This window comes from Pyrenophora tritici-repentis, chromosome 10 (genome assembly GCF_003171515.1).
Source record: "Pyrenophora tritici-repentis strain M4 chromosome 10, whole genome shotgun sequence".
NCBI classification, from domain to species: Eukaryota; Fungi; Ascomycota; class Dothideomycetes; order Pleosporales; family Pleosporaceae; genus Pyrenophora; species Pyrenophora tritici-repentis.
Window position 1 is genome coordinate 4,028,527 of NC_089399.1, and position 26,260 is coordinate 4,054,786.

The 26,260-nt window shown below is 51.8% G+C and overlaps 9 protein-coding genes across 9 annotated transcripts; 5 read left to right on the forward strand and 4 right to left on the reverse strand.

Moving 5' to 3' along the window:
- Positions 1-815: 815 nt before the first annotated feature.
- PtrM4_053810 (uncharacterized protein) lies at positions 816-1,397 on the forward strand (the record flags this gene model as incomplete). Its single annotated transcript, XM_001937122.2, has 1 exon — positions 816-1,397. The coding sequence occupies one exon, from the start codon at positions 816-818 to the stop codon at positions 1,395-1,397; it is 582 nt and encodes a 193-aa protein (XP_001937157.2).
- Positions 1,398-1,674: 277 nt separating this feature from the next.
- On the reverse strand, positions 1,675-3,454 carry PtrM4_053820 (SufI, putative multicopper oxidase; the record flags this gene model as incomplete). Its single annotated transcript, XM_001937123.2, has 3 exons — positions 1,675-2,866; positions 2,916-3,301; positions 3,359-3,454. The coding sequence occupies 3 exons, from the start codon at positions 3,452-3,454 to the stop codon at positions 1,675-1,677; spliced, it is 1,674 nt and encodes a 557-aa protein (XP_001937158.2).
- A 2,956-nt stretch (positions 3,455-6,410) lies between these two features.
- Positions 6,411-7,183, forward strand: PtrM4_053830 (RTA1 domain containing protein; the record flags this gene model as incomplete). The annotated part of the gene is made up of 2 exons (XM_001937125.2): positions 6,411-6,419; positions 6,473-7,183. 2 exons carry the CDS (start codon positions 6,411-6,413, stop codon positions 7,181-7,183), a joined length of 720 nt encoding a protein of 239 aa, XP_001937160.2.
- A 1,964-nt stretch (positions 7,184-9,147) lies between these two features.
- On the forward strand, positions 9,148-11,205 carry PtrM4_053840 (DUF3425 multi-domain protein; the record flags this gene model as incomplete). Its single annotated transcript, XM_001937126.1, has 4 exons — positions 9,148-9,285; positions 9,527-9,813; positions 9,869-10,707; positions 10,775-11,205. The coding sequence occupies 4 exons, from the start codon at positions 9,148-9,150 to the stop codon at positions 11,203-11,205; spliced, it is 1,695 nt and encodes a 564-aa protein (XP_001937161.1).
- Positions 11,206-11,979: 774 nt separating this feature from the next.
- PtrM4_053850 (DnaJ multi-domain protein) lies at positions 11,980-12,840 on the reverse strand (the record flags this gene model as incomplete). The annotated part of the gene is made up of 1 exon (XM_001937127.2): positions 11,980-12,840. One exon carries the CDS (start codon positions 12,838-12,840, stop codon positions 11,980-11,982), a length of 861 nt encoding a protein of 286 aa, XP_001937162.2.
- A 2,095-nt stretch (positions 12,841-14,935) lies between these two features.
- PtrM4_053860 (uncharacterized protein) lies at positions 14,936-15,938 on the forward strand (the record flags this gene model as incomplete). Its single annotated transcript, XM_001937128.1, has 4 exons — positions 14,936-15,016; positions 15,068-15,140; positions 15,187-15,414; positions 15,472-15,938. The coding sequence occupies 4 exons, from the start codon at positions 14,936-14,938 to the stop codon at positions 15,936-15,938; spliced, it is 849 nt and encodes a 282-aa protein (XP_001937163.1).
- Positions 15,939-17,250: 1,312 nt separating this feature from the next.
- PtrM4_053870 (BetA, Choline dehydrogenase and related flavoprotein) lies at positions 17,251-20,106 on the forward strand (the record flags this gene model as incomplete). Its single annotated transcript, XM_001937129.2, has 1 exon — positions 17,251-20,106. The coding sequence occupies one exon, from the start codon at positions 17,251-17,253 to the stop codon at positions 20,104-20,106; it is 2,856 nt and encodes a 951-aa protein (XP_001937164.2).
- Positions 20,107-20,866: 760 nt separating this feature from the next.
- PtrM4_053880 (uncharacterized protein) lies at positions 20,867-21,613 on the reverse strand (the record flags this gene model as incomplete). The annotated part of the gene is made up of 1 exon (XM_066105018.1): positions 20,867-21,613. The coding sequence occupies one exon, from the start codon at positions 21,611-21,613 to the stop codon at positions 20,867-20,869; it is 747 nt and encodes a 248-aa protein (XP_065959582.1).
- Positions 21,614-21,688: 75 nt separating this feature from the next.
- On the reverse strand, positions 21,689-22,324 carry PtrM4_053890 (uncharacterized protein; the record flags this gene model as incomplete). The annotated part of the gene is made up of 1 exon (XM_066105019.1): positions 21,689-22,324. One exon carries the CDS (start codon positions 22,322-22,324, stop codon positions 21,689-21,691), a length of 636 nt encoding a protein of 211 aa, XP_065959583.1.
- Between the last annotated feature and the right edge of the window lie 3,936 nt (positions 22,325-26,260).

Genomic DNA, 26,260 nt, shown 5'->3' on the forward strand with positions numbered 1-26,260 from the left:
ACATCAGCAATTGTTTATCAACATTTTTCAACATGAGGTCCGCAATCGGTCTTGGCTTGCTCGGAGGAGCGACAGCATTATCAAGCGACAAGGTCCATGTCGTAGCACAGAAACCGCTGATGGCAGATTCGTGCCCATTAGATTCGAGTTTATACAACGGCAAATGTATGCCGGCGATATACGGGAGTGTGACTCCAGACCTCGTACCATTCCAATCCAACGCAACACAATCCTCGCGTATCGCCCCACTGGTATATACGGTGGAAGAGTCACGGAAGAAGGCATCAGCAGAGCACGACTTTCCTTGGACATTCTGGCCCGAGTGCTTTGCCAACGAAGACACACCAGAGCCATTCTGCCTGTTCACCGACCAGAACTTTGCAAATGGACGAGGCATCTTCATCGTCACCACGCAACCCCTAGCCTACGCCATGCGCGAAAAGGACGCCTTCACCAAACCAGAGACAGCACTCGAGCGCTCAAATAAGTACGAGAACCCACCATTCTACCAACACGAGTTCCCCGGTAAAGGCCGCGGCCTCGTCGCAAACAAGACGCTCCACCCAGGCGACCAACTTTTCGCCTCCACCCCAATCCTCATCACCGACCCGGACCTCCACCAACTCGCCGAGCCCGAACGCCTCGCCCTCTTCCACCGCGGCGTCGCCACCCTGCCCCCCGCAACGCAAACGCTCTTCTGGAAACTCATGGGCCGCAGCGCCGACGACGACGAAGTCGACGACCGCATCACCACCAACAACTTCGAGCTCGTCATCGACGACGTCTCGCAATCCGGCCTCTTCCCCGAAATCGCCATGCTCAACCACGACTGCCGGCCCAACGCCGCGTACTTCTTCGACGAAAAAACTATGACGCATTTCGTGCACGCTACACGTACGATTTACCCGGGTGAGGAAATCACAATCACGTATATCAATAACGAGAGTCTGCGCGATAATCGCGTCAAGGGGTTACACAAGAACTGGGGTTTCAAATGCGCTTGCTCGGCTTGTACGGCGCACTCTGCGCTCGTTGCAGAGTCCGATGCGCGTGTCACACAAATCGCTACGCTCATGGAGGTCCTTAATGACTACACGGAGAAGTCGAATGCCTCCCCCGAGGTGGGCGAGCTAATCATCAGCCTGTATAAGCAGGAACGTTTGGATGCTAATCTCGGCGTTGCGTATCAGTACGCAGCTGAGGTGTATAGTAGCTTTGGCATGAGGTGGGAGGCCATCAAGTATGCGAAGCTTAGTGTCGAAATGAGCATGTTGGACAAGGGCTGGCACGACACGGATGTGGTTAGTATGCAGAAGATGGCGGCGGCGCCCGAGTTGAGCTGGAGCTGGAAGAAGAGGGTTGGGCAGAAGGGGTGTGGGTGTGGGAGGGGTCATTGAGTGGAGGTATTAGGATGATATGTCGACGACGACAGTAATGATGATGGCGTATTTCCTGGGTACAGTAGGAAAGACACGAAAACAATATCTTCTCTTTATTTTCATGAAATTAAAAAAAACTCATCTTCGTCTCTCCAAACAAAAGGGGTTATCATAAAATGAAAAAGAAAAAAACTAACCGTGAAACGTGAAAAAAACCATTCACTCCACATTCAGAAACAACAAAAAAGGAAAATCGTCAAAAAAACCGTCCCTCCCCCATCGCCTCTTCTTTCCGTCAGTTCCTCCCTGATGACCCCACCTTCGCACTCCCAACCCTAGTATTAAAAACATTATTACACTTGACCCCCGCCTCCACGGCAGAAATCGCACAATTCCCACCCGCCTTGAACCCGCCCTTCTCACAAAGCTTCACGCCCGCCTCTGGCACATTCGCTCGGAGTAAATCCGGCGACTCGACAATCGTCGCCGCCATGCCGCCCACAAGATGTAAATCAATATGGCAATGAAAAAACCACACACCAGGGTTATCAGCCCTAAAGCGAATAACCGCGTACCCATTCGCTGGAACAACGTGGCCGTCGCGTTTGACGGGCACGGCTGGAAGATTGGATTCGATGCCGTCCCACGTCCCGGCGCCTGAAGCGACGACTTGAAAGACGTGGCCGTGGAGGTGCATGGGATGTGGGTAAGCATGTGGGTTTTGCATGTGTATCTGGACGATTTGACCGGAGCGGATGATCCAGGGGTTTACGCCTGGGCCGTAGGTCGCGGGGTCCAGACTACCGGTTGTGAGTGCCGTGTAAAGGGAAGGTACCTGTGGTGGAACCCAAGGCTGAGCATTAAGCGGTGTTCGCGTTCCGATGCCCTCGAAATATGTCTGGTTGGTTGTGAATTCTATGTTGTTGTCGACGGGGGACAGCAGTTTCTGGCCGTCAAGTGGCCGCAGAGTGAAGTCGTCGAGCGTGCTGGTGGGTGTCCAGGTCGGCGTCAGCGAGTGGATTATGTTTGTCAAGAGGCCGCCGATTAGGTGGCCGAGGAGGTCGGTGAGGCTGTAGACGAGCTTTCCAATGATGGTGCGGGAGGCGAGTGGGGGCGCGGGCCGTGTGAGCATATCCGTTCGCATTTGCGCGATCCAGTTGGATGCACCCATGGGGTTCTTTTTGCCCGTGACGATGACGCCGTAGCTTTGGCCTGCGCAGAGGATGATGGTGTCGGCTTTTTTGGGCACCATCTGTACGCCGTCGGCTTCGACGACGGTTAGGGTGTAGCCTTCGATGTGGAACTGGCCGCATGCCACGGCGGCCGTGTTGACGATACGAAGTAAGTACGTCTCGCCTTCTGTGAATTTCAAGTCAAAAGGCTGGTTGGTGTCGTTGAAGAGGAAACTGTCCGGTGAATCAAAGTCGCCGTCGGTGTTATCTGGACTCAGGTAATCTTCAATCATTTCCGGTACTGTACGATGGTACCTATGGGATTGTAAGCGCGGTTGCAGATAATTGTTATCTTCGTACTCACCAGTCGGACATGGACAGATAAATCTGTTGATCGATGTCGAGGCTGCTTTCCCAAGCCCGATCGTGAACAATCATTTTCCCCCTGAGTCCATCGGGGTACTGGCCCTTCTCGTGTGAGTGGTACCAGTGCGTTCCAGCAGGATTCGCAATGAATGTGTAGGTAAACGACTGTCCGGGTTGGATAGGGCATTGGCCGATGCCACTGGCACCGTCGTAAACCTGGGTGCCGGTCTGGAACATGCCGTGGAAATGCAGAGATGTGGTTTGGTCTGGAAGGTTGTTGTGGACGGTAACTTGTACTGTATCGCCTTCATCGCACTCGATGGTAGGGATAGGCCATTGTCCATTGATTCCAATTACTTGACGTGTGAAGCCATCGGGAGCAGCCTATCGTACGTCAGTCTCTTGCTACTTTTAGGGAAGTGAAGGAGTTGAAGGGCGTACCGTTACATATCCTACACTAAAGTCGTATGTGACTGTCTTTGCATACGCCAGGGTAGCATATACTGAAAACAGGAGTACACGAGGTAGACCCAACATTTTGCTTGCGAGGAACCAAGATTGTAGTACGAAAGAATGAGACAAACTGACGAAAAGATGACAGTCGAGGTATTTAAGTACCGAAACGACGGCTTACCGCAAGACATGCCTGACGTATTTGACCTGTGGAGCTGGGACCATTCTGGGCAAGTCAGTATAGGTACGCGTTCATCCGACCCTTTTCGTGAAGGGGGGTGTGTTGATCTACGGGGTTTAATCAACCGCCATGCCCAAACAAGGAGCGGTTGTGTCTGTGCTAGACAATACCCGAAACGCTCGAGGCCGTCACATATTTCAGCAATCGGTTCGCCAATCTCGGTAACTTAGCTAGCGAGCGGCAATGCGGAAGCTCTTGCTCGCTACGGAATACAAAAGTTCCTGGATCATTCTTTCAGGCTTCCAAACGTGTGCATACAGACCAAGGAAAAAAAAAAGACTCTAGGGCTACATGTTCGAGCGGGCGACTGAGCATATCTGGACCCTCCTTCCTTGTCACAACGTGGTACACACACACACGCTGGGCTTTCCAAAAGAATTGAAGACATAGGTGGCGTGCATGGTACTAGCGTATCTAAACCCAGCATGGACTAGTAGCAGCGTGGTTCAAGCCAGAATCCATGACGATCTCTCGGAAACTTTGACGTGTACCCTGTACCGGCATGGCTTTACTCGCTTATCAGGCTTTCGGACATGTTGTAGGAGAGCCGATGTTTCACAGCGTATTCCTGGCGTATTCCCGCATATGGATGGGTTTGCAGAATAGAAAATTGAACTAAGGTACCAGGTACTTTCATTCAGCCACAATGGCTGCGTGGGTGATGCCTCAGGTTGGATGATTGGTCGGAAATAAACTTCGCTGTTATGGTCGTGCCAAAGCTTGATTGATGGGACGTGTGTGAAATAGGAATCATCATTCAAAGGGGAGGTGAGGTGAACCCTAGATTGAGTGGAGGACACAGCAGTCTCGGCAGTTCTGAAATAAACCTTTTGCGACGTCAGTTTTGACTTTGATGACAAGTCCCACACAATTGCTTGCGAGAAAGTCGTGCTCATGTCAATTCTGCCACCGGTACACGAACCGGGGTTCTGGGCACCTTAAGCCCGGCACTAACTAGAGCAGGGCTGAACATGGCTGTCTCGGGTGTTTCTTTACCTACTTACGCTTGCCCCTGAATGCCAAAGAAACGTGGTATGTACTAGCAAGGATGAGAATAATTCCGCGGGCTGAGTTACAATAAACGAAAAAGTGCAGCGACACGTATATTTCATCCCAGCTCCTGCCGCATTGATGTTAGTTGAAGGAGGAGCAAGCAATCGACGATTAACAATTATCGCATGGCAAAAACCAGGCGTCCTCTCTCCTTAAGACTTGATTTAATAAAAAAAGGGTGACGGCGGGTAGGTCTTTTGATGCTCCTTTTCTCTTCTTTTCTTTTGAGGTAACGTACTGGCCCCATTGCGGGACGAGAGTAGGTTCACCGTTTCATCCCGCAGAGGAGCGAACGCATGCAGACTTGGTGTTTAGATCATGAACTAATTTCAGGCTGTGCGACTGAGCGTATATCAGTAGTTCTTCAAGTCAGCGGTCCAGGTCGAAGGTGGGGTTAGTCGTGATAAGAGAAGAGAAGCTCGCTGACAGAGTCGAAGTTGGGGAACAGACCCCGGGACGCGAATGCCGAAGCGCCGAGCTCTTCACCAGCGACGATGACCTCAGGGTAAACTACACCAAGCACGTGCGGTACGAAAATGATTGCAGCGGGCCCCTGCATCTCGCGCTTAAAGGAGCATCGGTACCGCGATCGGACGAAGATTCTAGTTAAAATTAGCATTGACTACGTACGAGGGACGGACACCTTGGAACCACTGCGGTAACTACGGTCGGGACGATAAACACACCGAGCGCTCATCATCACTACCACCACCTGGAGAACGCGAAAAGATACTTGTCGCTTGACGGCCTGTCTCCTTTAGTGACATCATAAGGTCAGACTTCTTCTTCAGGTGCTCACGCTGATGAGGTTGGTCTGATCGGCATTGTCACGTCAAACAACCAGCACATAACTGTGTCCTTGAACGCCTAAGAGAGCTTCAGAGATATGCGACAGACTGTTTCACTATACGTAGTGCGCCTGCTATATCGTCGCATCTCGCTTATCGTCTACCCAAGCTCCGGGCTCTTTGTACTTCAACGTTACATACCCTCCAAGATCAATGTCCCGCAATCCCGCCTTCAAGGTGCCGTCTCAACAAACCCCACGCCTATGCCAACGGAAGGTAGACGCATGAAAACTAACATCGGCCATTTCGCGCTCCGACATCAAACGGTTATAAAGTTGCTCCGCCCGTTCTAACCTACATGACGCAGAAAACCCTGGCTTTCGTCCTCTTCACCCTCGGAAGTCTTGGCGCACCGATACCATCAGCACTAAGCTACTTGTGGTACGAATCTCTAGGATGGAAGTAAATGATTCCTGTGTAATGAACAGCGTTTAAACATGCGCGCGCCCTGCAGACATGTCGGATCTCGCATCTAGAGCCTTTTCGGGATTAGTGCTGGTTGGTATGGTAGGGTGAATACGACGACGCGGCTTGACGGGGAGGTAGAGATGGTGGATATGGGTCTTATAAGGATGGGTCGTCAACAATTTCTCGTCTCATCGCAAGTGCAACCGAGTCTCTACATATCCTTAGTACAGTGGCCACACATATCATTCGCCTTTCTCCCACAACTTGTGTACCAGACGCGGCTTACTACACCACCACCACCACCACCACCACCACAATGACCGTCCCACCCCCTGCCCCTGCCTTTTGCACAGAAGTCAGCCCCGCCTGTCCAGTCGAGGGCACGATATTAGGATACTACCCCAACCTCTCCGTCAACATTTTCTTCGCGGCTTTCTTCGGCGTCTTCGGTATCGCCCAACTAGCCTTGTGTCTTCGATACAAGACATGGATGTACTCTGTAAGTTCACCCCCAAGAGACGTAAGAACGAGTTTCTAATACCACATATATAGATGGCTATAAGTCTCGGTTGCTTGTGCGAGGTACTGGGCTACATCGGTCGCATCATGATGAACGACAATCCCTTCACAGAAGCCGGTTTCCAAATGCAGATATGCTGTCTGATCATCGCTCCCGCTTTTGTCTCGGCTGGCATCTACGTCACGCTGAAGCATCTTGTGCTCAACTTTGGAGAGTCGTGGTCGCGTCTGCGGCCGGGGATGTATACGTATGTCTTCATCGTTGGTGATGTCACGTCGCTTATTCTGCAGGGCGCTGGGGGTGGCATCGCTGCATCTTCGGACTTTGGGAGTGAACTGCAGGACCAGGGCACGGACGTTATGATTGCTGGTGTCGTTTTTCAGGTCTTTACACTGGCTGTCTTTGGGCTACTTCTTGCTGAATACGCGGTTCGCACTTGCCGCCATCGTGACGAGGTTTCTCCAGAGGCCATGTCGCTTCTGCGGTCTAAGAAGTTCAGAGGGTTCGTCTTCGCTGTTCTAATCGCTTTCTCCACCATTTTTTCTCGATGCATATATCGTATTCCTGAACTTACCGGCGGTTGGAGAAGCGAGTTGATGCGCGAGGAGTTTGACTTTATCATCCTGGAAGGTGTCATGATTGCTATCGCTGTCGCAGCTCTGACGATCTTCCACCCCGGATACTGCTTCCCAGCACTTGCCAACGCCAGCTCCTCGGATAGCACCACGCGCGGCAAAGTTTGAGTCGGTCTGTGGGATCGTGCTGGAACTGGACAGAGATTACGTTCAAGGATCACCAGAAGATGTATGATGTGGGCGGATGAGTCTTTATTTACAGCGCGGTGTTTAGGAGGGTTCAGAGAACTGTACAATACCCCATGTAGAGAGGAAATATTTTACGAATAAATTGAAAATCTGCGTGGTTGTTGTTAAGATCAGTTTGGCATACTTAGCACAATGCTCGTGGAAGGTAGAGACTAGAAAAGTTTGAAGCAGACTGCTCTGTAACTATCGTCCGTGGCTCTCACATGCAAATATCAGTACGGTAATTTCTAGCAGCAGGGTCGTGTTGATGCTGCCGAAGTGGTCTCGTGATTCCACCCAAATGACCCCCACGCTAGGTGCGCGTTCGATATCAGAGTTCCAAACCGGACCATTCGGACTTTCTCTATGCGACCAGCGAGGTTCGGAGCGGGAGGCGTCTTGGCACTTTGGCCATGGCCGGGATATGGAGATGATAGCAACAAGGGACGCGACCGAGAGACGCCGTCTTGGTAAAACCGTGCCTGGTCTGTGTTAGCAGCCGAAAGGAAAAGATACGACTCACAGGCGCGAGGTCCGGTTTTTACATGCTGGGGTGGCTTGGCGTATAAAAGTGGTGCGCAGGCGCTTCTAGACACTACGGAATTGCCGTTATTCCATTCCTCGCAAGCAAACTTGCAGACTTGGCAGCGAGTATACTGTGCAAAGATGCGATAATAATGTCAGCATTCTGCTCTAAACCATCAGCGAGGCCTGGCGAGACGTGGACGTCTGGGCCGATGGTCGCATGTTCGCGACCGGACAATGACGCACACGCTCGGAAAATGGTGCGGTTAAAGCCGAGCTGGGTGCAATACCGTCGCCGTGGGAAGCCACGGCAGTATTCACAGGCCGATCACACAAAAGGAGCCGATGAGAGTAGCGCGCGTGAAAGCCACGTCGATCGAATTGAATGATTTGCGCCATGTAAAGGGGCCCTGGGCCTGCAAACGCTGTCATTGTGGCACATTCCGGGCGGTGACATCATCGCAGCTGCTTTATTTGAACCGCACTGTCAGCTCAGCTCTGCCACACGGATCCAGAAATTTCCTTTCCTGCTGCGCCATCGACTGTTCTCGAAGATTCTCCAAGATGCTGGAATCCGCGACACCAATGGGACCGGGTGTGGCGACTGGCCCAATCAAAAGTGCAGAAGATGAGCGTCGGGGATTTTTAAAAGAGAAGGTTGTTTGAATGGCACGACGTCACAACTGGACGGGAGAGAAACTCGTCCAGGCTCGCTTGTAATGCGTAACCCGCACAAGGCGCACAGTCTGTAATGGCGCACCGCCACCTCCACTCTCGCTGCACAGGCGCTGCCCAATGAATCCCGACCGTCTTCCACGCCGGTTGAGCCTCACAGGGCGGCTGAGATCTGGTCTGGAACCCTAAAGCGCACACCTGGAACCTGCATCGCCACGCGTGTGCCGCCGAGACTAGCATCTCACCTCCGCCGGGAACCGTATCTTTGCCATCCGACCTCATGCGCTTGCGACGTCTGCCATATGTCAGTGGAAATGTCTCTCCCAACTGCCATGCTGCATCGCTACCTAGTGCACGTGAGATGAGGCCGGCCTGCGTCTCATTGGCTAGGAAGCTGTGCCCGGGACATGTCTCTCGTCGGCCATTTGCTCCGAGAGCGCTATCCCAGTTGCAAATGCCTTCTCTCCAGCGACTCCAGACCAGGGTAGCTGCGGCCAGCCGACTGTTTTTTGCCTTTGCGATAGAGCGTGGCGAAACGCTCTCGATGCTACGGTACCAGACATCTGTACCTTCAATTTGAAAAGCGCCGCCTCCAACACGTCCATCGACGCCCGCCAACGGGCTGCCGAATCTCCGCGGGCTCCACCACCGCCTTGGGTCTCTCTGTGAGCGGTGTTTCAGCCATCCATCTCGAAATCCGCGGCATGGAGTCTTCAGAGCGATGGCAAAGTATCGCCCCAGCATCAGACGAGCCCGGACAGCGACGCCCAGCACCAGACAGGCGGAAGCGACGCCAGGCCGTTGCTGTAGCCTGTGTGCAATGTCGGAATGGCAAGGCCAAGGTACGTAGCACCACGTTGCCCCTAGCTTGCGAGATGTCGGGCACCTGCAAGTACTTTGCACAGCTGCTGAGCACCATGTGATGCTGAGAGCCAATGCCAAGTATTGGGCCTTTTGCATCACATGTCTTCCAACTTTCTGCCCAGATCTTGCATGGATACTCACTGGAACTGATACACCCTACGTCCGCCCTCTCTGTCGACCCCAAACCCCTCTCGAAAATAACTAACCCACCTCTCACAGTGTGACGGCACTAGGCCCAGGTGCAACAGGTGCAACGACAACGACCTCACATGTCAATATGATGTTGCCGAAGGCGTCTCTAGAGCAGAGCGAATGAAGATCATGAAGCGGGACAGCATCACGGGCGAGCTGGATGATTTGAAGCGCATCATCACTTCTCTGCGCTCTGGCACCGACGACCACGCCGCGGCCGTTCTTGCGAGACTAAGACTGGGTGAATCCCCCGAAGATGTTGCAAAGTCCCTACCAATGACAGCATCTCCAGCCACATCCGGGCAGCCTCCCAGGTATGATCTCGACTACAGCTTACCATTGGTGCAGCAAATTAACACCCGCAATCAGCTTACTAGGTCAGGAGTCCACCGACACCTCGGGAAGTGGAATGAGTCATGAATCAGCTTACGATATGAGCAAAGCCACGCAAAAGTTCCCCCAGAACTCTGCCGTTTCAATCACATCGCCTACGAGCCAGACTGCCGGATGGTCGCCTGCGGCAAGTATCTCGTCCGCCTCATTTCCACCTTTAGCTAAAGGAAAGCAGACACCATCCGGAGCTTCTGCGTCAGAACAAGCTTTCTTAGCTCCGCTATTTGACCGAGAAGACTACCTTCTTGCCAAAGAAATACTTGATGGGGAAAGTGAGGAAGATGACGACCCAGAGGACAGACGAATTGACCCGCGGCTCTTACAGCACAAATCGACCTTCGACGTTACTGGTGCCCCCGCATCCTCGTCCAATGTGTATCCCTGCAGCCAAAGGCCGTCGCCGCATAGGCAGCATACCTTTCGATCAATATACCCTACCCACCTCGCTGGTCGTCAGCCCATCGTCAACGCCGTCAGGGTACATCACAACCTAGACATCGGCCACATATTCGGTAACAACATGTCCTTCTCCAATCGCTTCATGTCCACTGGCTACCCTGCCGATAATCAAGACACAAACAGTAATGACTTTTATCTTCCCACGTGGGCCATGTTGCCTATCAATACCATATCTGACCCCGGCTCATTGCGGGGTGCGATTCCAAATATGCTACGAGAAGCTGTCCACATGATCCAAATGGGACGACCGCTGAGCGAGGTACTCGAACCTCACCCCAACATTGCCGCCCTCTTCGACGAGGACGTATTCAACAATTCCGGTATACTTTCCAAATGGGCAGTCGGCATGGTGCACGGTGTATGTCTCAAAGGCAAGTATCCCGACCCCCCCAAATCCCAGCTCACCCTCCTAACATATACAAGGCAACACATTCACCTGCTTCGGCGCCATGTACATATTCTGGTACCTAATGCGCTGGATGATATCCCCCTCACCCACGACCTACGCCGCTATCCCCGAATGGCTGCGCCCCACGCCCAACCAACTCCTCATGCCACACATCAAAATCGTCGACTTCATCGTCTGGCCCGCTTTTCGCGAACTCGCTGTCCAAATCCCCGCCATGCAGGAACGCATGGAATGGCTCATGGACATGAGCATAAACATCCAATGCGACTGGTCCTTTAGCACGGGAGAAGCTCTCGTCGCAAACGAGGAAACTGGTCAGCTTGATCTTTGTGACAAGGCCAAGGAGGCGGTGCGTACGCTGGAGAATTGGAGCGTCGGACCGAGTTTTAGGGGTTATGTTAGTAATGCGGATAGTTATGTTAGGATTAGGACGGAGGGGTATTGAGGGGGAGGATTGAGAGGGAGGGGGTTGGGGTTGGGGTTGGGGTTACGGTGATGTGGTGATGAAGATACGAAACATTTCAAGTCGATTTATGAAATCTAGCGTAAGTGCGTCAAGTAAGTGTAGCATTTTATACGGAGTTTTTAAACATATATGTACATGGCACACGTATGTGTGTGCGGCGGAAAGGAAGGAAAGGAAAGGAATGGAAAGCAAAGGAAAGCATCTAGGCAACAGGCAACAAATAAGCAAATAAAGAAAGTAAAAATAAAATAAGACAATCTTCACTCATTTCCGCGTGTTGGTTTTATGATGATGTGGTGTGGTGTGGTTTAGTAGTTCTCCGACTGCATGTACTAATTAGTCATCCTCACACAACCTCCAACCTCCAACCTCATCACACACACACAACAAGCCTAATTCACATCCACAACAGAATCAGAAAATCATAACTGCATTCCAGTCCATACTGTAGTAGGTATAGCTGTATTACCCATCGTGGTATCATCAACTCGTTAAACTTAAAACTACTCTTTTGTAGTAGTTGTTTGCAACTCGGTACGTTAATCATGAAAAAAAGAAAAGAAACGGAAAAAAGGAAAAACTTTTCCATCCATCTGGTTGACACATGGTAGGCGTGGCTAGTATGTGTTATCCGCTTGCACTGGCATGATATGTGCAAGTATACCATCCCCCATGAGGTCAAAGCCGGAAGTAATGCATAACCCAACATCTCAGCAACCCCAAACCAACCCCCTCAACCAAACCAGACCCCCACTACACCTCCCACGGCACCTTGCCATCCCTATGGTACTGGCGACGAGCACTGCTGTTAACCAGCATATCCTTGGCAGCGTTGATGCGCTGCATCAGTGCCGTAGCCTCCGTTTTCTCCTCAGTCGTAGCAGCCTTATCAGGATGCGCAAGGAGAGCAGCAACCCTGTACGCCGTCTTGATAGTGTTAGCACAGACCTTCCAGTCCTCGATATCCAAGATGTGGTACGCGGCCACGTTGACCGGGGCGGGGAGTTCGGCGGAGGTCTTGGCCCTGCGGGGACGGAGACGGAGACGGTTTGCGAGGGGGGAGGGCTGGGGGGAAGGGCCGACGGGAGGGGTGCGTGCGAGGGTGTGCGTGCGAGGGGTGTGTGGTGGAGTTAGGTACCAGGGCGTGTAGTTTTCAATGTCCTCCCAGTTGGGGTCGGACTGTGAGAATGTGAATGGCGTGTCGGGGAGACGAGAGGGTGGCAGAGGCGTCAAGTTGGCGGTCCTGACGCCTAGTGGAGGGCGCACGTTGGGTGTGGCTGGGGGCGATGCTGGTGTTGGGAGATATGTTGTGGTGTCGTCTACGAAAATGTCGAAATCTTGTCTCCGCTTCTTGGTGGCGGACTTCCTGATAATGGGGAACGGCAGAGCCGCGGTACGGGCCGCTGGAGAAGTTGGAGTCGCAAGAGTTGGTACAGAAACGATGGGAAGTGCGGCAATCGGTCGACCAGTGGTAGCGCGAATTGCTATAGGAGCCGTGGGGGGAGTGGCCGAGGAAGACGCGGTGGAACGAGAAACGGAACTAGAAGCGGCAGTAGCTTGAGAACGCGTCATACGCCTCGAAGTTGCGGAGTTGTACATGGCGATTTTGTCCATGATACCGATAGAAGATTTCAGGGTCCACGTTTCGAGAGAGCACTCGAAGAGAAGAAAGGTACACGTCTGGACTACCCGCTACAAAGTCATAAGACTACTTCCCCAGAGCAGCGCGCAGCAGAGAAGGAAACAGCGAATAAGCGGACACAAGTACTTACTCAATGTTCTACAGAGCGATAGAGTTGAGCAGAGGAAAATCAGACAATGTAGAGGAAGAGTTGCTTGCCTCAAAGCCAAAGGCGAGGAAGAAGAGGTTAGAAGAGAAAGAAAGGAAGGTCGTGAGAGCAGGTTTATAAAGAAAGAAGGAACGACTAGAAGGTCAGGCAGACAAATCGAGGTTGAATGAGAGTATCGCCAGGGTCCTATGACTACGTGATGCTGAAACGCGTACATAGGCAGCGAAACCGTCACATGCTTGCATTATCCGAGAGAGCAAACTCCAAGTGAAGCTGAGTTCAGGGTGCGACTGGGTCGCAACGAGGCGCGTACAGGACCCTGATAGGTCTGATCACGTGTAGAGTACCTTTTTCGCGCGCGCACTGGTAGGACATTGCGCTGCGTGCATGATGTAGAGCCTGCGCTGCGGCCGCCCTCAATTGATGGTGCGTGAGCGGCTGGCGCTTTGCACAATAGCAGATCAGGTGGGTGACCTGGAGTGGCGAAAGATTTTTCCTTCAAGAAGTGAAAGTGAACCACGTTCGACGATTGTCGAGTTATTGTTAATTGCGTTCCCTTTCTGCGGGTATTTGGCGCGTGTGGCAATTCTGTTCAACAGGCTTGTCAAAGCGCAATAATTTCGTTTCGAAGTGAACCGGAAGAAGTTTGTGATTAGGGCGTGTCGACATCCGCGACGAGAATAAGAGAATGCGACACCTTCGCTATGCTGTGTAAATTATCGGTGATGACGATCAACTGCAATGCACGGATGTGAAGAGTCTCATGGCGAGGGAAGCTGGATTTTCGATAGACAGAAGATCCTCAGTGATACATGCCATCACTCGCTGTATACTTGTGGTGAGTGCATGATGTTAGTCAGTTTTTCAGAAAGGCTGTAGTTTGTATTCCAAGATACCATAAAAAGAGTTAGGGGGAGGTGAGGAATAGGAAGACAAGAGTCATCTCCGCTTTGCTGCCTGTATACTTTCTTTCTGTTCCCCGTGTTTGTGCTGTAGTCGATTGTAGTTGCCAAAGTGGATGTCGTCGCTTTAGGCAAATATATGGTGGCGCTACCTCAGGTCGCTGTGGTCAAGTGAGAACTCGTGAGGCCTAGAAAAACACAGCACCTAGAGACTGGGTAGAAGTTTCGAGTTTGCATATATAGTCTCTTGGAGTGGAGGCGTGATAAGAAGTGGATTCCGCAGTACAAGGAATTTGCGAGTTCAGGCTTTGACATAGCCTGGACAGGCACAGATGCTGGTGTACTGTCTAGGACGTTTTGTCGCGCTATTATTTCTTCTAGGCCAAATAAAAATCATTCGTTCTACTGTGCTGGGTCATTCTGTAGAAGTAAGAACAACGTTGGCCGAGAAGTGGTAGCACTGCCGTAAGAAGATGATGGTGAGATTGGCAGGCTAGCCATTGAAGAGCGCCATATGTTATCGTGGCGCTGAATCTGTAATACAGAACTCTGTATCGACTTCTGTAATCTGATGCTTGCCCGAGTGATGATCTTTTGCGTTGGTGTTGTGAGGTTTTACGTTGTTGGACGTTGAAGACGTGGAGTGGTGTTATTGTGGGTCAGACGAAAGCATCGGGCCGAATCGCCGATGGTGACTAGTCGCGTCCGAGCAGCACCTCAGTGCGGCGCTTTCGCCTTGTCGTCGCCTTCACAGTTCATATGTATACTCCACTATCAAGATTAGCAGTAGTCCTCCACTTAAGAGCAATTGACCATACACGAATACCACGTGTGTAACATACAGCAAACTGAATAATGTCGCAATGCCGAGGCGAATGCGGGGAACAGCGTAAGCCGAATATTCCGAGCAAGCGTTTACCAATCATCATGCGACCGGCTATGTCGCTGTGATATAGCGATAAGTCGCCTGTGTTTGTAACACTTCAGTCGTTTGTCGTGAAGAAGAACAAAGCCAGTATGAGTCTTGCGCCAGCTCCTACACGTTTGCGTCAAATCGCGTTGGTAGCCAAAGATCTTGAAGGCACGAAGCAGCTACTTGTACGGTATCTTGCTTAGCAGCGCATTTCTGATGGCTGATAGAAACATTAGACTCACGTGCTAGGTATAGACGTCATATTCGAAGATGTTGCTGTTGAGCAATGGGGATTGAAGAACTTCCTCGGTCCGTTCATCGTGCTTTCCACATTCAACTGCTAACCCAGATGCAGTACCACTTGGTGGTGACATGATTGAGGTAGTTTCACCGATCAAAGAAGGTACTACAGCAGGACGTATGCTTGAAAAGCGCGGCGAAGGCGGATATATGATCATCATGGAAACAGAGGATGCAAAGAAGAGGCGCGACTACATCGTGGCAAACGAATTAGCCAAGGTCATTTTCGAACACGAGTATACGGATTCAGTCTGCATACAGTATCACCCGAAAGGCATCAAAGGTGCGTAGGACAAGGGCTAGTGATGACACAAGGCCTGGTAACTCACCACCATCCTAGGCGGCATCATGCCCGAACTTGATTCTCATACACCGAGCCCGAGCAATCCGACACCTCTCCAAACTCGTTTCTCACCATGGCACGCCTGCGGTACACAGGTTGATAGTTACACTTCCCTTATGAAACAATCGGGTCACCTCAATCTCGAGGGATGTGCACTGCGCCTGCGACCTGGCGACGCTGGTCACGAGGCCGCTTCGCGACAGTGGGAAGAGATATTTGGAGTGGGAAGGAGTAGAGATATGCTCGCGTTCACCAACGCAAGACTAGGCTTCATTAGAGGGCAAGAAGGACTACCGGAGGGCCTAGTGTCTATTACGGTCGGGGTCAGAGGCAAGGAAAAGCTTGATGCCATACTGGAAAGCGCACGTAATGCGGGGGTCTGCAGAAATGGTTGGGTTGACATGTGCGGTATCAAGTGGTACTTTGTTCTGACAGGCCATGACGCGTCTAAGGGAAAGCTGTAACTTCTCGCGGTCATTCACCGAAGCCTACTGTGCTCATTAACTGCGATGATAAGTATGAAAATCTCGTGTCTATCTACGCTAATGTTTGCGACGTCAAGGCTTTACGATACTCACCTGACACCTGCGACAAGTTGAATCCGAATGCTGATGCCTGAGGCAAACATCAGTCTTTTCGTGTAGGAGCATACGATGTATCAAAACGTAGCGTATGGTTTTTGGGAACATGGTACGATGATGTGCCAGCTTCTCATCGCGATGAATTTTGACCAATTACACACCCCACCTCTTGAAACAGCACGTCGACATATTTTGCATACCGTATCGCGACACAGATGCCGTTCGGCGGTAAGATTGACAGGGCAAACGCGTGGATGCGCCTGTGCATAGTCTAACATGAACGATGCCTCGATCACCTTCCGGTACCTAGAGGCTTGCACAAGGACGCCATGGCCATGCGAACTGTTGTTTGCGAAGGTTGCCACGGGTTCTATTCATGGCTTGGCCATTTCTTGTACAATTTTTCATCGTCGCATCGTCGCGTCCCTATCTCGGCCGCAGGTTTCAATCTTTCTATCCATGTCCATTTTTTCGCGTTCGCATCGAGAGCCACAGATATTACTGCGAAGCCGACTTTTGCACATGAGCGGGTCGAACAGATCGTGAGGCAGATGATGCAATCAACGGCATGTCGTTTTGTTTTGCTGGGTGGTCGGTCCACATGCAATTTTCCGCAGGGTGGTTGTTCCTGCCTTGGCCCTTGTTTCGAAACAGCTAGACTCCACCCCCCGGTCGGGATGATGCTTAACCAAACACGAAACATGGTGGGCAGCGAATGAACACGATCGTATTGCCAAACCGTACTTCGGCATATCTCCGCTACTCGGGCAGGTTAATCAATCCACCACAGTGGTGTAAACGCCAAGCACATAGTTTCGACAGCTGTAGCGCGGCCGGATGACCACATCCTGGACCACAGCGTCCAGAATCTCGGTAGAACCTCGTCCCAACGCTACATCATGAGCTTATTTGGCGGGCGCTAGATCGGATATGCCCGTGCATGGCATTCTTCCTTGACAGTCGTAAATTGAGGACAGCTTGGCCCGTGATAGAATGCAGCCTACATATAGGGAAGTATGCCCTGGTGTAACTTCGGTACAGCATCTCTTGCTTCCATTCTTTCGTCATTTATTTGCTCGTTCTTTGAACGCTGCTTTCCAATCATTCTTTCCAGCCTTGACGGCTTCAACACTCTTTTGTAGGCAGAGCCACTCTATTCTTCTCTTTTTCCTAAATTATACTCTACATCGCTGCAATGGCACGATCAATCATCCTTTCCTCGGTCCTATTCGCGCTGCGTATTGCGGCACAGACATCTTCGCAATACATCGATGACAAGTCTGGCATCACATTCCAGGGTATTCACGTCGATTCGGGCTTCAAGTTCGGTATTGCTCTACCAGAGAAAGCCACCACCGACTTCATCGCTCAAATTCAGGCACCCATCACCAACGATGGGGGTTGGGCGGGTTTCAGCATGGGGACATCCATGACTGGTAACCTGCTGGTTACTGCGTGGCCTCACCAGGGCAAGATCCTCTCGTCGTTCAGAGAGGCAACTGGATACACCAACCCGGCCGTCAAGGAAGGTGACTTTAAGATGTCGCCTATCCTAGAAGGAACCTATGTCAACGACACAGCATTCTCGTACACATTCTTGTGCTCTAAATGCATCAGTGCCGATGACCCACTCAAAGGCCTTGTCATCTACAAAGAACCTAACGTGAATGTCATGGGCTGGGCTTATTCCGACAAGGCATTAACCGACCCGACTTCCGCTTCGGCTGTCCTCAACTACCACGATGCTGGTTTCGGCATGTTCGGACTACCCATGGCCAATGCTACCAGTGCCGATTACCCCAAGTGGGCTGCTATGGCTGTGGCTGGTACACCTGGTGCTGGTAACTCTACCACACCCGTCTCTGGCGGTAACTCAACGGCCCCAGTGGCCCCAGTTGGTGGCAATGCGACTGTTGCCAACGCAACTTACGACTATATCGTCGCCGGAGGAGGCGCTGCAGGTATCATTGCAGCCGAGAGACTCGCTGAAAGCGGTGCTTCTGTACTCCTCATTGAGCGTGGTGGCCCATCCTACGCGTCTAGTGGAAACAAGGATGTCCTATCGTGGAACGACACGGTCACAATGTACGACGTTCCCGGCTACGGCTACTATCTCAGCGATATGGGCACCCCCGCATACTGCTCCGACACTGCGGACATGGCGGGTTGCCTGCTCGGAGGAGGTACAGCAGTCAACGCTATGATGTACGTCAGGCCCCAGGAGCGCGACTTTGACGACAAGTGGCCGGCGGGCTGGAAGTGGGCTGATGTGTCCGCCGCTGCTGACCGCCTCTACGAGCGCAACCCTGGACAGACTCACGGTTCAGAGGACAAAGTCCGCTACGATGACGGAGCGTACGGTGTTCTTTCCAAATTCTTTGCCGGCCAGGGATGGACCGAGACCGACTTCATCAAGAACCCCAATTCCAAAGTCAATGTATACGGCCACCCTCCGTGGAACGTCGCTAATGGTCTCCGCTCCGGTGTCGTAAGGACCTACCTTCCCCTCGCGCAGAAGCTCAAGAACTTCAAGTTGATGATGAATACGAAAGTTGTTCGCGCTGTTCGCGAAGGTTCCAAGGTTTCTGGTGTCGAGATTGAGACAGCAGCTGGTCAGCGCGTCATCTACAACGTAAAGGCTGGAGGCAGCGTCATCCTCGCAGCTGGTTCCATGTCTACACCCCGTATCCTTTTCAACTCTGGTATCGGCCCGACTGAACAGCTTCAAACCGTTGCTAGCGGTAGCACTGGCGTCAAGCTTCCTGCCAAGGCCGACTGGATCGACCTCCCTGTTGGAGCTGAGATCAAAGACCACCCCATTTTCACCGTCAAGTTCAACACCAGCGCACCTCTAGCCGGCACCGACAAGAATTCTCTCATCAAGCCCAATCAGACTACCGTTGATCTCTTCGCCAAGGGTTCCGGTGTTCTTGCGGAGTCTGGCCAGCGTCTCAACTGGTGGTCATCTGTCAACACCACCGACGGCAGCGAAATCTTCTTCCAGGGTACTTGCAACTCACCTGCCGACAACACCATTCAAATGAAGGTTTACATCACCCATGGTCTCAAGTCAGTCGGTAGCCTTGGAATCACTGCCGCTGGTGCCACAAACTTCATCACCGAACCCCACATGAACTCTGACGTGGACAAGGAAGCCATCACCATGATGATGAACCGTTTGATCGCTATGGCTCAGGGTGGTAACTCTACACTCAAGCTGATTGCGCCTACCGGTGTATCCAACGTCACCGGCGCGGACCTCATCAAATCCTTCAAGACAGGCAGCCACTACGTCGGCACAGCTAAGATGGGCAAAAAGGGTGATGCCGGCGTCGTTGTCGACACCAACACAAAAGTCTACGGCACCGACAACTTATTCGTCGTCGACGCATCCATCCACCCCGACCTTCCCACCGGAAACACCCAAGCTATTGTCATGGTCGCTGCCGAGGCCGCCGCAGCTCGCATCCTCAAACTTGGCGGCGGCTCAAGCAAGCCCGATGCCCCAGCTTCCTCTTCCATCCCTGATGCTACCAGCTCCACCGTGCCAGTTACCTCTCCCACAGCACCCACAGCAACCAGCACTCCCGACGCTCCCGCTCCTGAGCCCGTAATATCTGCGACACCCGTCTCACCCCCCTCACCCATCGCCACCTCTCCCACAGAGTACCCTGCAGACCCACCAGCGCCAGTCGAGTCCGTCCCTGGTGCTCCTTCCGAGCCCGCTCCTCCTATGCCTGCACCCCCCATGCCTGCACCCCCCACGTCCGCACCTCCCTCCACCGGTGGCTCAGGACCCTACGAGCGCTGCGGCGGCCAAGGCTTCACGGGCTCCACCTCGTGCACCAACGGCTGGAAGTGCGTCTTCCAAAACGACTGGTACTCGCAGTGTCTACCCGGCTCATCATTTAAGCGTGACCTTCGCCATGCCAGTTTTGCTAAACGCGAGGTGGTGAAAGGGAGGAAACCTGTTGGTCCTGCGCGTGTGAGTGAGCATATTCATGCTGGGCAGGTTGGACGGGCGAGTTATTTGGATGCGTATAGGAATTAAGTTGCCCCATGAAAGATTTGGGGATAATTTAAGAGAAAGAGGGAGGAGGAGAATTTTCTTGTATTTACTTTTTTCGATTCTGTTGGCTGGCTGTGCCTGGATATACGTTTATGAAAGCATTTTTTTGTCATCATCATCACTGTTTCATCGTGTGTTTGTACTTTTGGAAATGTGTAGTTTGTGTCCGTTTCATTCGATTGTGCTGCATAACGCCTGATAAATCTGACTAAAGCACTTTTTGTTGAGAATATCTAGGTTCAGTCCAAGGTAGAAGGTGCTTGAGAGTCACATGATATGCTGGTGTGGTAGCCACTGCCCGGTGGGCAGTAGCACCCATAATAACAGCCTGAGTTGTTGATAATCGACATAAGGGACAATAAAATACGTTGCAGCCACCCCGCCTTGTCCCTCCTCCCACTCGGTTATCCATAGTAGTCATACTACTAGAGGGACCTTGTTCTAATACTTTTGTTGATTCCCGCAAACCTTTGTGTATCCAAGCCCCGCATTTACCGTAAAAGGTCCCAAAGCCCTTGCAAAGTTCCAGCCGTCACTGAAGACTTGCCAGTGACTGTTGTTCTTCTGAATGAATTTCCTAGCCGTATCGCTCCCCTGAGGAGCATCTGGGTGACATGGCACACTTGACATCCTAGTGTGTAAGAGTTGCTGTGGGCGTCAGATAGGTCCATTAGGAAGAGTATACCGGGGGCTTACCTACCCTGTAGCCGTCAAGTATCTCCGTCGCCTAAGTGAAAGCGTATCAAACAGGCATACCTGGCACTTCCCAATCCCACACACAAGTTGTAAAGTGAGACGCGTCTTCGAACCATCCAAAACCGCTACTGTCCACACTGTTGCGCCAATGGTTGCCCAAATGCTCAGAATCGTGCAAGTCTTTGTCATATGTTTCGGGCTCATGATCTTCATCCAAAGGAAATATCAGATATCTCATCTCCCCACCAAAAGATCCAATAGTCTGGAGCAAGGTTGTGAACTCATAGTATGTGCGGGTTTTGCCGATAACCCGTAGGAACTTGATACCAGGAGGGAGCCGGCTGCGAAAGCTACTAGTTGTCATTCTAGTGTCGTATGATAGAGCCTTGGCATCGATGCAAAGCTTCTCCAAAGCTGTGAATTCTACGAGAGACCTGAAGGGTGTGCAGGAATATCCTATGAGGAAGAAAGCTAGCGAATGGAGTGTTGAGCGGTGCATTCGTAGAGCTTCCCAAACTTCTGTCATGCTAAACGTGTAGCGAATTGACAAATCATCTATATCATCCGCGTCGACGGCGTTGCCATAACAGAAAAATTCCAATGCGGTGCATGCGCGGATCAATGTTGCAAAAGCGTCTTCCTGGACGGGTCCTTCGGTAATCTCCAGCGAAACTATGTTTGTTGAGGCCGATTGGAACATATCTGGCGTCCATCCTGGTACGAAGGAATCCTCTCTACTCCCGTAGTTGTCCAAGTGCTTGATTCGGAGTTGCTGCAATGCAGGGAGACGCATGATAGAAGCCACCTGAATCATGAGAACGTTACCCGATATATGGACTGTTCGGAGATTGGGGAAGTTTTCGGGAACCTACGGTTGTAGGAGGCTGTTCGGGCCACTAGTTGCAGGTTTTCGGTACAGCAAGCTCGTACGACAGTCGCTTGTAGTCAAACTAGTCATGTTTGGCGTATGCAAGATGAGTATCGCGCCTAGTGCAGAGACGCACTCGTAAGTCTCAACGCAGCCCGCCCACGCATCACCGTCAATGCATTCGGGAAGCCCCAAACTTACTATCGCACGGCGGAACAGATCTGCTTGCTCGAGATCCGCCATAGTTTCTTCTTTCTCGGAATCATGGTAATATTCAAGTAGACGTGAAGTGAATTCCTTGGTCAGGTGAACACGCCGTATGAGCGCCGCCAACTTTGGCTTTTCCAGCACCGTGCGCAACAAGGGGTGATTGGTAACGTGTAGAACCTGTCCGCCGTAGAGCATCTGCGTAGCCACAGGATTGAAAGGCTTGACCAAGCAAAGACCGTGCAGGAACTTATGGTAGTCGCAGGCAGGCATGCAGCCAAGCAACCTGACGATTTCCAGAAGCAGTTCCTCGGGAAGATCCTCGATGGTCTTGTTGGGTGAGCGAGCAACCCGATGCGACTCTGGTGTCGGAGCCATCGCTGCAATCGTGTCGCACAGAGTAGTAGTCGTGGGTGGCTTGTCCCGCATGGTGGTGGAGGCAGGTGTGCGATATCGAGACTGTATCGGGCGTTGGTGTGTCGGGACCGCAAAGGAGCGATGGTAGTTTGTTTGCTTGGGTGAGAGAGCCAAGCTTGGCAAGGCAGCTAGCCTTGGAAACAGTGTTGCCTAACGGGTGGCGGGGCACGTGAGTGAAGGACCAAGATCACTTGGGCACCTGGGTGACATAGAATACTCGATATACCAGTGTACAAGGGCCACTGTAGTCGGCAGACACGCCTACTGGGTGCTTACCCGCTGTCAAGTATTTTATTACACCAAGGTATGGGCAGAGAGTAGAAGAGCTATCGCTAGGTGAGAGTGGCGCTCAACGTCATGACATGTTGTGAGGCAGGAGCGAGCCACCGCGCCTCACCACAAGGTGCACCCAATACGGCTAGGCTAGGGGTTCTCGTCGATCGCAAATTTGCTGCGTCGATGTAATCATTTAAGGACTTTTGGATGCGGTAGTTTTGGGGAGGTGCCTAGGGTCGACTGTACCATGGTACCAGTGTCGCTACCATATGCACCCAATACGACTGATAGACGAAAACACATCACAAAGCCCCCAAAAAACAACCTCTTCAAGAAATCAAAACCGAGCTCAAAAGCCCAATCAACTGGTAATACTGCATTGATTGATTGATTGATTGATTGATTGATTGATTGATTGATTGATTGATTGATTGATTGATTGATTGATTGATTGATTGATTGATTGATTGATTGATTGATTGATTGATTGACGGGGGGGTATAGTGCCATGCCATAACGGGTTAAAATAAATCCGCCCGCATACTCACACTGAGCAGCCAGCATCCGGACGAAAGAAAAGAAAATGGGAATTACAATAATACATGATAACACTTTACCACGTTACCGACCCACATACGCCATCTCGCACAATCCACTCATCACATCACTGAAGCAGGCAAAACTAGTCCTGATCCTGATCGGCCGTAAGTCTCTGCGCCGTCCTCGTACTCTCAGCAATAGCATCATTATTAAGTTCAGCAAGCTGTTGTAACGTTTCCTGCATCGCGGCCAACTGCTAGAGTTGTATTAGCAATTCTGTTGCTTGACGTACGCACGACGATGAAAAGATGACAAAAGAAAATCACATACGGGGTTTGGGTTGGGTTCAACTCACAGTTCCGACTACGTCCTTGGTGGGGTCACTACCGCCATTCACCACCTTGGGTTGAGCGCCAGATACAGTGTCGTCTTCTTCCTCTTCTTCTTCTTCGGCGAGGGTGTTGATCTGGCGTTTCTCGCCTATGGTGGCGGCGGCACGGGCGATTCTATCACCGGCGGCGATGATGGCTTCGAGGCGAGTTATCTTGTCGGTGAGATAGGCGTTCTCCTTCTCCAGGGGCTCAACACGAGCCAAGTGCTTCCGGACGACTTCGACTTTCATCGTCTCAATCTCGTCTTCAGCGTCTTCAGCGGCCCGGATGGCTTCGTCGCGTTCGCGCTCCACTGCGCGGATCCGCTCCTCAAGTGCTGTTGTGTCCGGACCGAAGGTATCGACAGTGGGGCTGGCGTACTCCTTCTGCAACGGAGAGTCTATGTGCGAAGCCTGTTGCTTGCTGGCTTCCAGCTTTGCAGCCTCGAGCTCAGCGGCGTGGGTGGAACGCGCCATCTCCAGTTCAGCAGCAAGGGCGTCGTACTTCTTCTGCAGTTGTTGGAGAGCGTCCGATGTACTGGCCTCCATGCCAACCATCAACTCGCCGATTGCAGCCTCATGCGCCTGATCCATAGACGTCTTCTGTTCGGTGAGGTCCAAGTGTTGTTTCTGCAAAGCTTCGAGCTGCTGTTGTAGGGCCTGCATCTCTTTGGAATGGTCTGCCTTGAACTCGCTCTTCAATGCTTGGATTGCTTCAAGATGCTCGCGGTCGGTGTCGGCAATCTTGAGCTGCAACGCATCGCGATCAGACTGCAATTTCGACAACGTTTCCTTGTGATCATTCGTCAATGAGTCCCTGAGCGCAACAATCGCGTCTTCGTGTTCCTTGTCGGAAGCAGCCTTTTCGGCAAGGAGAGCTTCGTACTTGTTGACTAGATCCGCAGTATCAGGCGAGCTGGACTCTTGCTTTGTTGAAAGACCTTGTTTGAGTTCATCGATTTCTGCATGAAGCTCTTTCTTAAGAGCCACGAGTTCGTTAAGAGCGGATTGCTTGCCTGACAGAGCTGCAGACTTCTCTTGTTCAAGACGTTCTGCATCACTCTGCATGATTTCTAGCAAGCTGGCGTACTTCTTTTCGATCTCCACGTGCTGTGTTTCAAGCTTGTTAGCATGAGCCTCCTCGGCTGCCAGTTGTTTGGCAAGTAACTCGGCGTGGCTCTTCTCCAGTTCTGCGAGCTGGCTGGCAAAGGCATCCCGCTGGGTTTGAAGGTTCTCGACTTCAGCCTTGTTGGATCCTTCATGACTGGCCATGTCTTGAGTAACAGCGTCGTGCTTCTTTTGGAGATCGCGCAAGTTCTCTGATGTGCCGTTCAAATCGTCTTGCAACTGGTCGTACTTGGCTTGGATCTCATCAAGACGCTGCTTCGATGTGCTATCCAACTCCGACTTTTCTTCAGCCAACGAGTCATACTTGGATTGCAGCTCTGCTAGAGCAGATTTGGTTGTGCTCTCCGATTCTGTTTTCAATGCCTCTATCGTCTGAGCATGAACAGACTCCATCGCCATCTTCTCTTCCAGCAGGTCATTGTACTTGGACTGGAGTTCTGCAAGGCGTTGTTCCGACGCACTCTCAGACTGTTCCTGGATTTCCTTAATGGCATGGTTGTGTGCATCTTCAGCTGCGGCCTTTTCTTGTAGCAAGGTATCGTATCTGGCCTGAAGCTCAGCCAGGATTTGCTTTGAAGAGCTCTCGGAATCCTCCTTCAAGGCCTCAACAATACGGGCGTGTTCGTCTTCGGCAGCCTTCTTCTCTTCGAGCAAAGTTTCATACTTTGACTGCAAGCCACCAAGCAGCTGTTTAAGGGTGCTCTCAGACTCCTGCTTCAGGGCCTCGACAGCACGAGCATGTGCATCCTCTGCGGCGGTCTTCTCCTCTAGCAAAGAATCGTGACGAGCTTGCAAGTCGGAAATGATCGAATGCGAGGCTGTATGAGCTTCAACCACGGCATCTCTTTCCTGTTGCAATGCGTCAATCTTAGCCTGTAGATCTTTGGCAACACCAGCGTCACTGGTCAGTGAGTCAACGCGAGCTTGGAGGTCAGCAACCAGGGATTGTGAAATGCCGTGAGCCTCCGCCAGAGCTGCTTTGTCGTCTTCGACTTGCTTGAGCTTGCTAAGAGTCTTCTCGTGATCTCCAGCCGCTGATGTGATGTTGTCTTGGAGATTGGCCAGCTCTTGCTTGAGAGCCTCGAGTTCCGCGGATCTCTCTGCGATGACCTGGTCGTGTTGTTTACTGAGTTCGTTCTTTTCAGCCACTAATGAGTCGAATTCAGCTTGAAGCTTGTTTAGTCGGTTTGTCGCATCTCCTTCCAAGTCAGCTCTGAGCGATTCAATCTCGCGCTCGTAGTCCTCGCCTATTACACGCAAATCCTGTCTGTGCTTCTCCTCTATCGACTCCAACTCGGACTTGAGTGCGCTGGCCTTTTCATTTGCCTCATTCAGCTGAGATTGGACCTTTGCGATGTCGGAGGCGTGGTGTGCCTCTTGCTCTTGGGAAGTCTTCTCCAGAGTATCGATGGTGCTGCGCAGACTAGTGGTTTCCTGTTTGAGCTGCTCTACCTCGGCAGCATCCGCGGTGAGCTGGTTCTTCGTGGCTTCCAATTGTCGGACGAGTTCTTCGTTCTCGTCGGTCTTGACTTTAATTGCAGCCTCATGCGACTGTTTGAGGTCTTCAATCTGCTTCTGGAGTTCCTCAGCTACCCTAGCACCATCGGTCGAACCCTGCTGAAGAGCCACGATCT